The following is a 16,132-nucleotide window of genomic DNA, read 5'->3' on the forward strand; positions in this document are numbered from 1 at the left end:
GGAGATGGACATTGGCGAGCGAAGGAAGAATCGTCGCTCATTGCGCTGTGCCTACCACCGCTACTGACGCGCGTGACGACCGCTACCGACGCAGCAAAGATGCCGGCCGAGGAGCTGCGCCACGGCCCCGTCGGCGCCGTCTCCTGGCTCGGCATCGCCTTCCTCACCGTCAACTCGGCCATGGCGATCCACAGGTCCAAGGGCGACCCGGCCGCGGTCGGCTTCGTCGCCTTCTCCTACCTCGACCTCGTACTGCTCTTCTACTGCCACAGGAGGTTCGAGAGCGCCGCGCCCGGCTCGCCGGCGAGACGCAGGCTCAAGGTGGCCGTCTGGGTCCTCACCACCATGCTCACGGCCGTTCTGAGCTATAAAGTCGCGGCTATCATGCCGCTGCCCGTGCAGATCCTCGTTTGGGCCATGGCCGCCGCCGCCGTCGGAGGAGGATTCTACGCCTTCTTCCTGTTCCGGGAAGGCAAGGCAAGTGTCCGTCCATTCCTTCACCTTATTATACTTATATATATAATATATGTATACTACTAGTTTAAATTATTTTCATAAACGGAACTTTATACTTTTCACAGCAATATCAAGTCGTTTATTGAAAAGAAAAATGTTTACTTGCACCTATACATATTTTTTAGTCTTGGCTCACCATCAGCACAGAGGGTTTTTATGCTTGTCTCCCGTCGTACTTGTCTTCTCATACAACTGTCCAGATGCCTGGGCGGCAACAACTGATCACCAAGCGTGCCCGCCGGCCAACCTAAGCAGCAGCATATCACCCCGGCCGGTTGCTTTCAACATCGACAACCCGTTCGGTGAAATATATATGTGGACAACTGAGCCGGAGATTCCGTTGGACAACATGTAATTTTTGTCCACGCGACCGGACACCCCCAAATAGATAAATGCATCTCTAGGTTGGATATTTGGCTTCTTGTGTTTAGTTTTTATAAAAAGATAAAGGAAACAAGTATATCCTCACGTGTATATGTATACAAGTGACAAACTCAACCGTCAACTAGTCTAGACAGCAATCAGCGAGAACTATGATAGCCAACCTAGAGGATATCAATTATCCTGTCAAATCGCATTTAGATACTGAATAACAAGCAGAGGGCACGCTTCAGCTCCCTCTGTCTCATAATATAAAATTGTTTTGACACTACAGTAGTGTAAAAAACGCTCTTATATTATGGGACGAAGAAAGTACCTTGCTAAGGAGGTGATCAACATAAGAAGGGTAGCATTAGGTGATCATGATTAGTTCCCTTGCCGCTTTGTGCCTTGTCCGTGGTGCCAAACCAACACAACTTTTTTGTCAAAGTGTCATTTTCAGGTCAAAATAAACCATGCATAAAAGAACATTTAGATTTGATCTTCTGCAGTTCTCTAAATTATACCTTTTTAGAGAGTTCACACTTCACAGTTCCTTATGTTTTTCTTTTGTTTTGGTTTTCCTCGTGTTTGGTAAATTTCCTGCTTTTGATTCAAAACTTCTACTTTTATTAATTCTGAATTTGCTGGAAAAAATTCTTATGTGGTTTATCACAGAATATATATGCTTTATACAAACTTGGTGTAGACAATATTGACATCATTGAGTCTATACATAAGCAAGGCCACTAAATTCGAGTGATTTGGTGCAAATATGTGCCAACATAAAACACAACATTTAGCCATGAATCTTGTCGGATTTTAATAGAGTTTCTAAGTTTATCTGAAGTGATGCAAAATGCACAATGATCTTATGCGGTTTCTCGAAGGAAAATGGTTTGTGCCGAGTGAAAATCAGAGAAAGTTGACAGAATCATGCAGTGATCAATAGAATGGTGTCACAAGACGTAATTAAGCCAGTAGTTGTTGAGATGGCCAAGTCAATGTTCAATGAGAGGACATCAATGAGAACGGTATTCCTGATACCTTTTGGAAACAAGTTGTCAATAGAACAACTTATAATTTCGACAAACACTATTTAAAGAAGATGGATCGAAGTCAGACAAAGCTGTTCCTACAGGATCTAACATGATTTTTGGGACCAATGTGAAGCCGGTCTAAACTGACAGTTTAACTATCATATTCTCTAGTCTGGCTCTTAACAAACTTGGGTTTGATCTGAAGTCAAGCAAAAACAGTTCCAACTTCCATATACTCTATGTCTGGTGTGGATCTTAACATGACTTCAGTTTTGTAAAATTGTTTTTCTTAGGTCCATTGCTAAATAGCAAAACTTGAATCTATTTGTCCACATGTGTTCACAGGATTTTCTTCCATAACAGTTTGACAGTAAAAACACCGTTTGTCTTTGATGAAGATAAGATAGTAAAAACAAAACGAATGAGGTGTGCTAGTTTGCAGGCTTTGAGCTAAATGATACATGCAAACAGTCATGCTCATTTCTTATCTTCAGCACGCTATTTGTTCGAATAAACATAACAAGTTTTTTCTGTTCTGTTTCGCAGGATGGTTAAGGAAGCATGGCAGATATTTTCTGGGAAAGCCCTTATTTTGGATCCTACATGCTCTAAACGTAGCTGGAAAAAGAAATCAAAGGTACATATGTTCTTTCAGGAAAAATGGGACGTTATGGACAAGGTTTGGCACACTCTCACTTCCAGGTCATTAGCTGCCGCCCCAACTATTGCCGCTGAGCACGCAAATGTTCGAGTTTTGTCCTTCTAGGACCATGGGCACTGAACTCAGGAGGGCGTTCTCTCCGTCAAATTCTTGTCACGCTACATGAAACCTTACATCTAAGCTGCTAAAGTGAATGATGGGTATTATGTGCATTGTGTATTGTGTATTATGTATTATGTATGGTGTAGGTAGCAAGCAGCTTCCTTTTGTCCCAGGTCATGTAATATCATCAGCAAAAATAGAACTTAAGACAACAAGGTCTTACATTTTTCTTGTTAAAGAAGAAGGTGGTGTAGCAAGACTGATGATAGTGTTGCTCTCTCGGTGTGGTAACTCATACTGTGGCAGTGTAGTTTGGTCATGCCATGACGAGTGGCATGATCAAAACAAGGATCAGTTCAACTTTTTGATAATAACAGAGAAAAAAGAAAGCAAGGACAAAGGGGGCGGACTGGGAAGAGTCTGGCTATTATCACAAATCGTAATCGGCAAAATTCTAATAGTATACGACGAATCCAGTTGACCTTACCCGCTTGTCTTTGGTCAAGATGTTTGGTGCACCTAATGGCCAACTACTAACAGCTTGTCATGAAATAGGCAAAGCGTGCAGTGGGTTCAGTCGTGTTAGAATTTTGGGAAAAGTTTTACTACTCCCTCTGTAAACTAATATAAGAGCATTTAGGTAACTAAAATAGTGATCTAAATGCTCTTATATTAGTTTACGGAGGAAGTACTTTATAAAACATTCGTCGTCGGCTATTTTGATTTGTGAATCATAAAGCCTTTGAGGCAAGCAACTCCCTCAACCCCAAGCCTTGTAGTGTCATCAGTAAGAACGGAACTTAAGGCTGCATTGTTGACTGTGCCTTTCAGGTTTCAGGCACTGGGTGGCGATGATCGAACGGGAAACACGCCATTGCACACTGCTGAACATTGAACGAGACGTCAATACAAATACTATTCGCATAGACAACGTAAGCAACCCAATAAGTTTGACTTGAGAAGAAAAGGAAAAAATACAAAGACCTTTCAGTACCATATATATGTTCCCGTTGGACATGTAATAAGACATCCAAAGCTTCATGGTTGCTGGTTGTTAGAGTACGTAATGGGCCTGGACTGATGGTATAGCCCGTTAGTCTTAGGGTTAATTAAAGATAAGGGTCGCTTATTTAGGGGTCAAATAAGCCTTACTCAGGAGTCAAGTAAACCTCTCTATATAAGGAGAGGAGATGTAGCAATCTAATCAAATAAGAATTAAGAAGGAAATCCCTTCCATCTTGCCCGGCCCCCGGTCGGCCCTCTCGCGCCCTCCTTCTAGCAGCGTCATAACAATCTGGTATCAGCTTTCCCGGATTCGATCATGTCCAGCCATCCACCGAGTTCTTTCCACCCGCCGCCGCCGCACACCTACCTGCCGCCACCAGCGTCTTCATCGGCGCTACTGCCCCACACAGCAGGCGCGCCGGCATTGGGCGTGCTGGCGTCCTCAGGGGCGATTGCACTCTCTGCCCCGACGCCGTCCGCCCTCGTCCTTACCCCGGAGCAGATGACAGCCGCAATCCTGGAGTTACGGCAGGCCGTGACGGGCATCAGGGCCTTCCTCGTCAGGCCCTATGTGCCCCAGCCGCATCCCTAGCAGCCACCTCCGCCGCCGCCACACCAACAACAGCTACCCCCCCTCCCGCCGCTGCGACCACGACGCCCGTCATATCGTACCAGTATGGGATGCCCTACGACGGGACCGCGACGACCTCGTTCCCATCAGTGTCGCTGCCGTCCCAGGGCGTCCCCATTCAGCAGATCAAGTTCCCGCCATCACGGCTTCAGGCTTGGATCGCTACCCGCCAGGTGTCAGCGGTAGTGAGGCTGCAGGCTGCTGCGCGCGGCCTCCTAGCGCGTCGGCGTGTGCGGGAGATGCGTGGTCTGCAGCTGCCACTCCTTCAAATTGCGCTTCGTTGCGCAAAGGACCTTGATCTCATCCGCTACGTCCGGGATCTTGGGCATGCGGTTTTCCCCACGGACGGCGGGCATGTTGTTTTCCCCACGGGCAGCGACATCAGCGGTTGGGAGGGCGCACCCCTCCTCGTCATTCTCCATCGAAAGCCCTCCACTCTCTCTATGCGGTGCAGACCAACAGCCGTCCGGCGGGGAGAAGGCATGGTGTCACCGACAGGAGCGCACCGCGTAGCACCACTGCGTTCCACCGCCGGCCGCCGTGAGGGCGCCTCTGCTAGTCGCTCTTGCGACCACTTCCAGGTGGCCATACACATACACTTCTTTTGTCCAGATGGTGTTCATGGGATCCAGGTGGCTGCACACGTGCATATCCGACGTGTGGATGGTGTCCACTTTATGTTCAGGGGTCCAAAATAAAGTGTCCTAGTCCATTTCCGGTTGAGAGTAATAAAACAAGCCGATATGTAAAAGGCTTGTTTTTAGGTGTCAGGTTTGTGTTGCGTCGAGTCATGGTTATAAGTCGGTTAGGTTGCAGCTCGAGGACAAGCTGCATGTCCACCTGGAGTGTCCAGGTGGAGTGTAGTGTTAGAGTACGTAATGGGCCTGGCCTGGCAGTATAGCCCGTTAGTCTTAGGGTTAATTAGAGATAAGGGTCGCTTGCTGCTTGCTTAGGGGTCAAGTAAGTCTTGCTGGGGAGTCAAGTAAACCTTTCTACTCTCTCCGTCCCAAAATTCTTGTCTTAAATTTATCTAATACGGATGTATCAAGTCACATTTTAGTATTAGATACATCCATATCTAGACGAATTTAAGACAAGAATTTTGAGACGGAGAGAGTATATAAGAAGAGAAAATGTATCAATATAATCAAGTAAGAATTAAGAAGGAAATCACTTCCATCTTGTCCGACCGTGGGCAAAAGGCCCCCGGCCGGTCCTCTCACGCCCTTCTTTTAGCAGCGTCATAACACTGGTGGTGGGAGTGATGATGCTTGTTGACATTTGGCAGACACCACCGGCTCTATGGACAGGGTATGCCCAGTTGCCCACCACCTCCCGTGTAATTTTCTTCTGTAGAACATGAGTAAAATAAAGCGGCCAAAGAGAAAGGACTGAGTACTGAGTAGTACAGAACTAATTTGGCAACACGATATGCAAGTGCCCAAATATTGAAATACGTACTCTAACACGATATGCAAGTGACCAAATATATGTATACTAATATAAAAAGATCCAAAGTAGCTAGGCAGTCGATGCCGGCACTTTGTCCCCTCGCTAAGCAGCATGGGGCTAAAAATATGTCTGTGCTAATACAGTTTCTCTTTACCCGAGTAAGGCAGTGGATGCCGGCGCCTCCCGCCGTCTCGTCCTCCTCGTCTCCGGTCCCCGGCGATCTCCTCGTTACAACGCCCCGCGGTGGCACCACAGCGAGAGATCATGGGTGGAGGAGAGGATGCTCTCTTGGAGAGGAGCAGGGGAAGACCGAAGACGGAGGAAGGAAGGATCCCGGCGAGCCGGCCGGCGTTCTCCGCGGAAGGGGATCGGTACCCAGCTCACGGGAAGACAGACGATGAGAGTGCCGCCAGCTCGATGCGGTGTATACTCGGCCCATGTCCGGTTAAGGGTAGCGGGCCTTGCGAGTGATTGTAGTAGGCCCACCCAAATCCCCCTTCCGTTTCCCGCCATGCGCGCCCGTGGAACTTGGCATCCATCCCGTTTTTTCCCTCAAAAAATGAAAAAAACTTGGCATCCCATTTGGTCTGGCGCTTGCTGGCAAACTGGGGCTGATTCCGAGTTTCAGCCTATGGAGAGGAGAAGGTGATGAGGATCGGCTGGAGTGGCTGCGGTTATATTTGGTGATTGTTCTCACATGGCATGCGGTTTTCCTCTCATTCTGCTTGAGCACTGTCCTGGAGAAGACAGCTCTGTTCCTCATCAACTGCCGCGCCATGCGAGAAAAGACCCTGGTGGCACTGTGCCCATGTTGCGAGCTACTCCCTCCGTTTCGAATTACTTGTCTTAGATTTGTCTAGATACGGAGGTATCTAACACTGAAATAAGTCACCCTACTCAAGACTGTTTAGCAGCCACGAAGCCCCCGCCATAGCCTCACCACGACTGTTTCGAAGAACAGCAGCCGCCGCACCCTTCTCAAAATAAGCTGCCTCGACGTTTAGCTTCTACTCCCTCCGTTCCGAATTACTTGTCTTAGATTTGTCTAGATACGGAGGTATCTAGCAATAAAATATTAGTAAGAAAGATGTCATTTGCTGAAGAAAAAAAAGGCATTATTTGAATTAAATTGAAAAAAACTGATTTGCAAATTCACAGTACTTGTTACGATGCATCGCTATTGTACATTTTACTTTTCTTTTAATTCTTAGAAGCACAGCTGCATTTTTTTTTATGCCTCGAACGCACACCTCGAACGGAAATAAAGGCAACCCATGATTTAATAGCAAGGTACCCACTAAGGCCATCTTTGCTAGGCGCTAATCACGGTCACTAGTACTGAACGAAAACTAGGCCCAACGTTGCCCTACTCAAGACTGTTTAGCAGCCACGAAGCCCCCGCCATAGCCTCACCACGACTGTTTCGAAGAACAGCAGCCGCCGCACCCTTCTCAAAATAAGCTGCCTCGACGTTTAGCTTCTACTCCCTCCGTTCCGAATTACTTGTCTTAGATTTGTCTAGATACGGAGGTATCTAGCAATAAAATATTAGTAAGAAAGATGTCATTTGCTGAAGAAAAAAAAGGCATTATTTGAATTAAATTGAAAAAAACTGATTTGCAAATTCACAGTACTTGTTACGATGCATCGCTATTGTACATTTTACTTTTCTTTTAATTCTTAGAAGCACAGCTGCATTTTTTTTTATGCCTCGAACGCACACCTCGAACGGAAATAAAGGCAACCCATGATTTAATAGCAAGGTACCCACTAAGGCCATCTTTGCTAGGCGCTAATCACGGTCACTAGTACTGAACGAAAACTAGGCCCAACGTTGCCCTCCATAGCTAGTGCGAGAGGGGAAAGAAGGCAAGCGCCCAATGCATTAGTTGGCATCGACACCAAACCCGGCGCTACGCCTTCCCTTGGCTCGCCGCATTGTAGGTGAGGGCATCTCCAGCACAGACCCCTACTCCGCCCTTATATGCAGGATCGGACTGAAATCCCTCATTCCGTCCCCAAACAAAGGAGTCCACACATGTACGCGGACATACCACCAACACAACGACCCCACCACAAAGATGTAGAGCTGACACTATCCAAAGATGTACTAGCACATTTATTAACCATCATCATCTCTAGTCAACAACCACCAAGGAAACCTTTCCAAGTTACAGCCTTCATATAAACAAACAACAACAACGGTATCAATTCATGCATGTCTTCTAATTACCCATCCCCCATTCTCTGATTCTCTCCATCTACTGTACATACAACAGGCACCACCATAAGCTCTCTACTTCTTTCTTTCTTCCTTTGCCGGGAAGCATTCTCTTTCTTTCCTTCTGTTTTTGCTAGGAAACTCTCTCTTTCATCAGCCGCCTCTCGGTGAACCTGCAGTGGTAAAAAAAACACAACATGTTGGATTAGCCAAACAGCAACTGTCAGAATTCATTCCACCGATCGGTATCACCACCCTCCCTGCTACCAGTGGAAGATTAGTTCAGACTGGGATACTATTGCTAGCAAGTACTTCAAATTCGAGGAAACCAAATCAAATGTATGAAAGAAAAGCAGCTAGCACAAAATGGATCGGACAGTAAGAACTCAACCTAGTGCACAAGAGCAACAGAATGTATCAGATAGTAAGAACTCAACCTAGCACCCAAGAGTCACAGACTTAATCTAGTAGTAAGACCTCCACCTTTGCCCCCGAGGCGACTATCACCTCAGTTGCCAGTAGCCACAGATCTGGCCAGCGACCACCATTCCACACCCACTGAAGTAGGTGGCTAGCTTGACAGGGGCGAGAACTATGGAGAGTAGCAAAATATCGATTTGGGGTTGGTATGGGAGGGAACAAAGACACGGAGGGGAGAGGAGAGGAAGCCATCTAGGATGAAATGGTGCTAGGTGCAAGTTAAACGGCATTAGAGTCAGGGTGGAAACTAAACCTAGACAACAATTCAGCAACCAAAAGTAGACCTCCTCTCATTAATTTTCTTGTTCATGGAAGGCAATAATACTAGGCATAGATGGAAGGCAACCAAAAGTAGATCTCCAATTAATTTTCTTGTTCATGGAAATGAATAATACTAGGCATAGATGTTTCAGTCGATGTAAAGTTTGTTTTCTATACAGTAGTCAAAACATCCTTGAGAAATTCCGTTTACTAATTAAGATGCCACTTATCCAGCAAGAATGGTGAGTTTGAACATTACATATTCCTAGCTTGTGATTGATCAAGGAAAGAGGTTATCTTATATTCTTATTGGAGAAAATGTAGGGCAAAGACAAAGATATACCTGATATACATGCTGCAGATAAAGAAAATGCTCTGTCTACAGAAAAGCAGCTTCACAGGTGGCCTTGTTGTGGCCTACTTGCTTGCACCTGCTACAGAGCCGTATAAGAGTGGTTGGCTTGTTGGGGTTAAACCGCTTCCTTCTAGGTTTATCTGATGTCCGTGGCCTGGGAGGCGGGACCATTGCCGCAGCGCTAAAATCAAGGGTGTCCATGTCGGGAATTGGGTAGATTGTTCCTGAGTATGTCTGACGGTAGCTATCTGTTGTGAAAAACTTTGAGCAGTATTCGTAGAAAGACCGCCCAATCCTGTTACACACAGCAATAACATGCATGCAGGGGAGGCCAGAAAGTTGCCACCTCCGGCACGTGCATTCGCAGTTTGCAAGATTAACAACAAAAATACCGCTGCCCCGCACTTCAAACACGGTCTCAGAAGAGCATAGCACGGTCAGCTTGCCAGCCTTGGTTATCTCATCCTTTGCTTTGTAATCAATGGAAGGTGTTAGAGGCCCTTCCCATGACTTGCAGGCTTCACGCCTCGCTTCTATTGTCTCCATTATTTTTGTCCTCAGAGAGTCCACCATCAGCACCATGGACCCCTCCTTCTTTGTAGGTATCCAGTTATTAAACGCATCAACAATGTTCGATGAGAAATGGTCATACCGACAGCCTCTGAAGATGGCATCTGACCAATGCTCTGGCTTACTCGCAATGATCCAGTCGGCAGCTTCAGTGGATATATTCCTTATGCTCTCAATTGATGCATTAAAATCATCAATGCTGCATGCTTGGGCTGCACGAGTAAAATCCTCGACCATCGCATCTCTTATCTGTTGCGACCATGGTCCCTTCTTCAGTTCTCCTTTGAATTCCTCCATGATATGATGCAAACAGAAGGCATGGTGGCTACCTTCAAAAGCATGTGCGACAGCAGCATCCAGACCCTTTTGTCCATTGGACAAGAATGTCATAGCATTCAATGGGTAGTTATGATACTGGAGAGCAATCCTCAGCTTCATCAAGAACCAAACCCAGTTCTCGTAATTATCATCTTCAACCACATTAAATGCAACTGGAAAGACACCATCATCTGCATCAACTGCAGCAGCAACCAGCAACTTATACTCATTTGTCGCTTTGAGCGGAACCTTGTCAAGAAAAAGGAGGGGCCTGCACCCACTTGCAAAGCCTTCCAAAGAAGCATGGAATGCAAAAATGAAACGTCTGTTTTCAGAGAACTCAGACAAGTCAAGTATACTCCCTGGGTTAGTCTGCATAAGCCTCTCCCCATACCAGGGCAAATGGCCGGATGCCTCCCTCTGAACATGAAACATCTCCTTCTGAGCCACTTCTCTACCTCGCCAAACCTGTGAATAGGTCAGCATAACCCCATACTCCTCATGTATTTCCTTCACAAGATCCTTTGGTTTGAGCAATGAGTTCTCACGCAGTTTCTGCTTAATGATGGTAGTCAGCCACTGTCTTGTTGCTCGCCGCTGACCCTCTCCGCCTTCTCCTCCACATGTATGCTCATCAGTCATTTTCTTGATAACAAATTTCTTGTTACGAGATGACTCGGATGCATGCAATCGCCAGGTGCAGCCATCCGCAACACACTTTACAGTGACACGGGTGGTTTCATTCTTAATAAATCGGTACACAAATCCTTTGCCGATGGAGTACTTGCACAACTGAGCTCGGAAATCCTTCACATTATCAAATTCTTGGCCAACACCTTTGATAATGTCCTCCCAAAACAAAGCAGGATTATTGGTAAGCTCCTGTGGAGGATCTATTATGATATCAGAACCATCATATGCATTGACTGCATCATCAAAAAAACCAGTAGGTTCCCTGCAAAAGCCATGCTGGCATCTGTGAAACTTATCCTTTTTACGAACTCTGTGGAGTACAAAAGACATAATAAAGTGAGCAGATAACTACCTTTGTGTGGTATCAACGAGAGCAAGCTTGTCATGATTCAGATCGTCTGGAGCAGAGGAAACAGCTCCAGCTGTGGTGGGAAAGGCAACATCATGGCCAAATTCCAGTGGAAAATCCCTAGTTTCATCCAAGGAAAATAGAAATCATAAGTTTTGGACAATATCGTATCACAAAGTAGAATGAGTGACATTTACAATTTACAGGTCATGACAGTACAAACAATGAAAACCATACATGTTATCATGAGACTGTAAGAGAGAACTAAAGTAGCAGCAACTACAAAATATTCAGAATGAAAAACGATCACAAAAGGCATGCAGTCAGGGCACGAAACCATTCAGATCACAATGTGAAATACAGAGAGCATGATATGAAAACTATGCAAGAGAAACAGCTTCAACAACGGGTGGTAGTAGGTATACATCAGCAGTTGTCCTAACTAACAAAGTAGTGCAGATGCCTACAATGTAATAAAGGGTATAACAAAGTAAGGAAGATGCATATAAAGTAACCATAACAAAAAAACAAAGGGGCAGTAACGAAGTGTAGTGAAGATGCCTATATGTAAGCATATTATGCAGTCCATGAATGATGCTATAAACCAAGGCAATGGCAAGATCTATTTCCTAACATAAATGATGCTATAAACCAATGCAATGGCAAGATTTAAATTCTAGACATTTCGCCAAGCATGAATAAATGAAAATGGATGGCAGTAATGGCAGCTAAAAACTCCAGAAAATAAGGTAGGCAGACAACTTTATATGCTAACTGCCTAACCACAACATCGAAACAAACTGCTCCTCCTGAAGTTGGCATGAATTTAATTTGCAGAGAAGGCTACTATTGAATAATAAAATAGGGGCTTTAAATCTGGTGTACAATAATATGTGACCAAGATACATCTCACAATAGGAAGAAATCAGGGCACAGTAGACATGCAAAGATGAATCAACTATAGAAGACTGGTTGCATACTCGTTGTAATCATTCAAGGTCACCAAAGCTCTTGGTTGATTTATATCACTGGTAGGTTGATTGAGATCATTGGTAGGTTGATTGAGATCATTGGTAGGTTGATTAAGATCATTGGTATCAGCTTGAACTGCAACACCAGTAGCACTGGCGGTCTTCTTATTACTTTTGGATGCCCTGGAGAAGACAAAGAGATCATTGGCTGTAACATGGAAGAGTAGTAACATTAGAAAATCTAAACCGGCACAGTACCACCTACTTGTTTTTGGAAGCTGTCCTTTTCCTTTTGTCGCCATGTGCATTAGATCCAGCTTTAACAGTGGAAGCTCCAGTGTACGTTACGACACTCCTAGTTACCCAGTATAAGAAAAAATATCCATCACATCAGGAGATGTTTGATATTGGCTCTTCTACATGAACTACAAAAAGGTAGAACAACGCATACCTGTTCTCCACTCTACTTATCACAAAAACATCTGCTTGGGCAGCACTAGCAGTAAAATCAACCATCCGTTGCAAATCTCTATCACATGAGATTGTGATGAGCGTCCTGTTATTGTTCGGAAGGAAGTACTTGAACGACATATCGGTGACATCAACATGGAACACCTTGGACACCTCATCCTTGAAGCTGTCAAGGGACATCTCCTGAGAGACGTCAACAGCATGCGCTTCTCCTCCTTTGTAGATCAAATTCCCATTGGGACCAGAAGTGAACTCCCCACCATGTTGGCAAATGGCTACCACAAAACCACCCTCTGTCATGCTTCCTTAGCTGTTCCGCGATGCCACTGCATTTTAGAAAAATAAATTACATTATAGTGATGGAAAACATTACACAAAGTAAGAATATGAACTCTAGAATACAGCTCCAGTTTAACATGAGATTTTACACAATTGATCATTCGTATGACAGGTAGACAGAATCACGCACAAACGACAGACCGAACCATTTACTTTCGATATTCCTCCCTATAATTTATTAGGAAAGCTCTGGCTGGGCCACGTCATTCAATCTTTTGACTCCAAAGCATCAACCTTCCAATCAAGTATACCATCGCTGATCTATGATGATTTTTTTTACCTAGGGTGATTCTATCTTATTTTTATAACCATTGGGAACGGCACCTATTTTTTCCCGTGCTCGATGTGGAAAACATTCTCTCAGGGGGAAATTCTGATTTTACTCAGCGCTGTTGGGATTCGATACCTTGCCTCTAGATTGCTCCTGTGAGGCCTTAGCCACCAGCTTATGTGATGCAACTAAAATCAAGATTCTACATATATGCCGACACAACTGATATATCAGCATCACTGGCTTACCAGTACAGATATAGCATTTCATTTCATAAATATCGTTTTCACACATATCGACCAACATGGCCAGTATTTGACCTAGTATGTCCACCAATATAGACTAATACATAAATGCCTTTTCTTCTTCTTAAAGAAGAGTTGAAAATAAAATTCAAGAACCGAGCAATGGCCGGTTGGTTAGAGCACACACCCGTGAGCCCACCCACCCGCGTTCGAGGCGCAGCCTCCGCAGGGTGCCTCACTTCTACCTAACAAATATAAAATTAAGGGAAGGAACTTTCCCCCTTCAACGATGGATTTTTAAAATGAAATTAGCATTTACAACTTCATCAAATTATCAAGTTTATGCATAACTTTTGGAAATAAGCATACGTATAATGGCCTCTGTTATGTTACCATAAGGACTTTGTGAGTCTTTAATAAGTTATTTCACAATCAACCAGACAGTAAACTTGGAATCATATATTTGCCATGCTCAAGCACCGTGCGTTTAAATTGTACAGTACCAAAAAGGCATGGTATGAGTAAGACTAACTAAAACGAGACAGACATTGTCCCCTCCGATATAACTACATACATATCCAACATCCGATACATCCAAGCGAGACAAATATGGACCCGATATCCAGTACTCCGAACCTCAGTTAAAACTACGTGTGGATACAAATTCAACGTCAGCTCTCATTTCTGGATCAATACCAGACAAAGGATGACTAGTCCATCATGAACAGAACCAAGATGATCGGATGAACTGCAAACAAAAGAAAAGATAACGCGAGTAACAGGCAAGCCAGTCAACACATCAGGTATTCCTTCAAAATAGACATGGGCTGTATTAAAATCATTCCCTTTTTACAAAATTCAACCTCATGGAAGGTCGTGGAATAGAAAACGGGGATAGGGGAGGGGCTCGTTGTCAACTAGTGCTAAGAACAGAACCTTGGTTGGGCTAGAAGAGAAAAGTGTCTCTCTCCACCACCAATTTCCCCTCCAAGCCAAAGGTCCTCGTTCTTAAATCCTAATCGAAGCAGGACCGCAACGATAATACCACACAACAACAGCAACAGCGAGGTAGGAACTTCGACAAGAAAAAAAAATCATTTTTGTGCAAGAATCCCCTGGAACTTGCACAAAACACACCGACAAACAGCGGCTGGATCCATCCATGGTGGGAACACCAGAAAAGCAACCAAGGAAGAGAGATTATGCATAACTTCATCAAACGATTAAGATTATGCATAATTTCTGAAAATAAGCATATATATAATGCCCTCTGTTATGTTACCATACAGATTTGTGAGTCTTGATTAATTTCTTTGGCAATGCAGACAGTAAACTTAGAATCATATATTTGCCATGCCTCTAAAGCACTGTACGTTCAATTTGGACCAAAAAGGCATGGTACAGGTAATAAGACTAACTAAAACAGGACAGACATTTTCCCCTCATAGTATATAACTACATACATATCCGACATCCGATACATCGAAGCAAGACCAATACAGACCCGATATCCGGTGCTCCGATGTCCAAACCTCTGTCAAAACTAGGTGCGGATACAAATTCGACCTCAGCCCTCATTTCTGGACCAACACCGAGCAAAGAATGAACTACTCCATCATGAACAGAAACAGATGAACTGCAAACAATAGAAAGATTACGCGAGTAACAGACAAGCCAGTCCTTTTTTACAGAATTCAACTTTGCAGGAGGTCGTGGGGCAGGAGAACGGCGGCAGGAGGGGCTCGTCGTCAACAGGTGCGAAGAACAGAGCCTTGGTTGGGCCAGAAGAGAAGAGCGCCTCCCCCCGCCACCAACTTCCCCCCTCCGCCGCCGGAGGCCCTCGTTCCTAAATCCTAATCGCAGCAGGGCCGCGAAGATAATACGCAACAGCAACAGCGACAGCGAAGGAGGAAAGTAGGAACTTGGAAAACAAAAATTCATTTTTTGCGCAAGAATCCCCTGGAACTTGCGCAAATCACACCGAAAAACAGCGGCCGGATCCAGGGTGGGAGCCAGTCCCAAAAAAAGCAACAGAGGAAGACTAGAGACCGCCGGCGCGCGGCGGGCAAGCGGGCGGAGCGTGAACCGAACTCGGGGCGAGGGAGAGAGCTTTGACCTCGGGCCGGGGAGCGGCGGCGCGGGCGCGGATTCGGTGGCCGCCGCCGCGAGGGGGGCAGGGACGGACGACCTCGCGGGGGAGGGGATTAGGGCTCGGGGGTAGTTTGGATATTTCGTGAGGTGGTTTGCGCAAAGGAGGTGGATTTGAGGGGAGGGCGTGGATGGGAAAACGGCGGGCTGGGCTGGGCTTTTCTACAATTGTTGTTGCTCCGCGCGGCGCAGCCCAAGGCCTCGGGTTTGTGTATCGGAGGTAACCGAGGTTCTCCTTGCCAAAACTGCTGTTATTATTTTTTTGTTCCACTTTTTCCAACGCAAAACCCCTGCCGTTTGGTTTGCAACATTCCCCTCCGCGTCTTGAGAAAACTCATGATAATGTCACAACATGGAAAACAAATGCAAGCAGCATGTACGAAACACAAAAACATATACGCTGGCAAGGCGTCCACGCGCCCTGCGCAACGTCAGGATTCTTGATTTCACTGGCCTTGCACTCTGGCTTGCTGACTAATAATCTGGCTTGCCATCCGAGCCGGATCGGCCTGCGTTGCATATACCCCATGTCACAGCTTTGGGTTGAGCTCCTTGACATCGTCCAAGGCAACTGTGACCTCCATTTGACGCAAAGTGTGATTAGCTACGTAGAGGGAAGAGTGGAGGTGGAGGAGTGGTGGGAGGTGGAGAAATAGCACCAGGCACCCATGGA

The 16,132-nt window shown here is 45.4% G+C and overlaps 2 protein-coding genes across 5 annotated transcripts; one reads left to right on the forward strand and one right to left on the reverse strand.

Annotated features, from left to right (window-relative positions):
• On the forward strand, positions 1 to 2,917 carry LOC119267008. Its single transcript, XM_037548300.1, has 2 exons — positions 1 to 477; positions 2,463 to 2,917. The coding sequence occupies exons 1-2, from the start codon at positions 100 to 102 to the stop codon at positions 2,469 to 2,471; spliced, it is 387 nt and encodes a 128-aa protein (XP_037404197.1). The 5' UTR covers positions 1 to 99; the 3' UTR covers positions 2,472 to 2,917.
• A 4,946-nt stretch (positions 2,918 to 7,863) lies between these two features.
• On the reverse strand, positions 7,864 to 15,527 carry LOC119267009. 4 transcript variants are annotated; one of them, XM_037548301.1, is made up of 7 exons: positions 15,428 to 15,527; positions 12,437 to 12,782; positions 12,251 to 12,340; positions 11,995 to 12,168; positions 11,018 to 11,134; positions 9,073 to 10,927; positions 7,864 to 8,161 (listed from the first exon to the last, which is right to left on the reverse strand). In XM_037548301.1, exons 2-6 carry the CDS (start codon positions 12,754 to 12,756, stop codon positions 9,109 to 9,111), a joined length of 2,520 nt encoding a protein of 839 aa, XP_037404198.1. In that variant the 5' UTR covers positions 12,757 to 12,782; positions 15,428 to 15,527; the 3' UTR covers positions 7,864 to 8,161; positions 9,073 to 9,108. The 4 variants fall into 4 exon arrangements, with proteins under 4 accessions (XP_037404198.1, XP_037404200.1, XP_037404201.1 ...); XM_037548303.1 differs by lacking the exon at positions 15,428 to 15,527 and adding an exon at positions 15,001 to 15,176; XM_037548304.1 differs by lacking the exon at positions 15,428 to 15,527 and adding an exon at positions 14,970 to 15,176.
• Between the last annotated feature and the right edge of the window lie 605 nt (positions 15,528 to 16,132).

Source organism: Triticum dicoccoides, chromosome 3A (genome assembly GCF_002162155.2).
Source record: "Triticum dicoccoides isolate Atlit2015 ecotype Zavitan chromosome 3A, WEW_v2.0, whole genome shotgun sequence".
NCBI classification, from domain to species: domain Eukaryota; kingdom Viridiplantae; phylum Streptophyta; class Magnoliopsida; order Poales; family Poaceae; genus Triticum; species Triticum dicoccoides.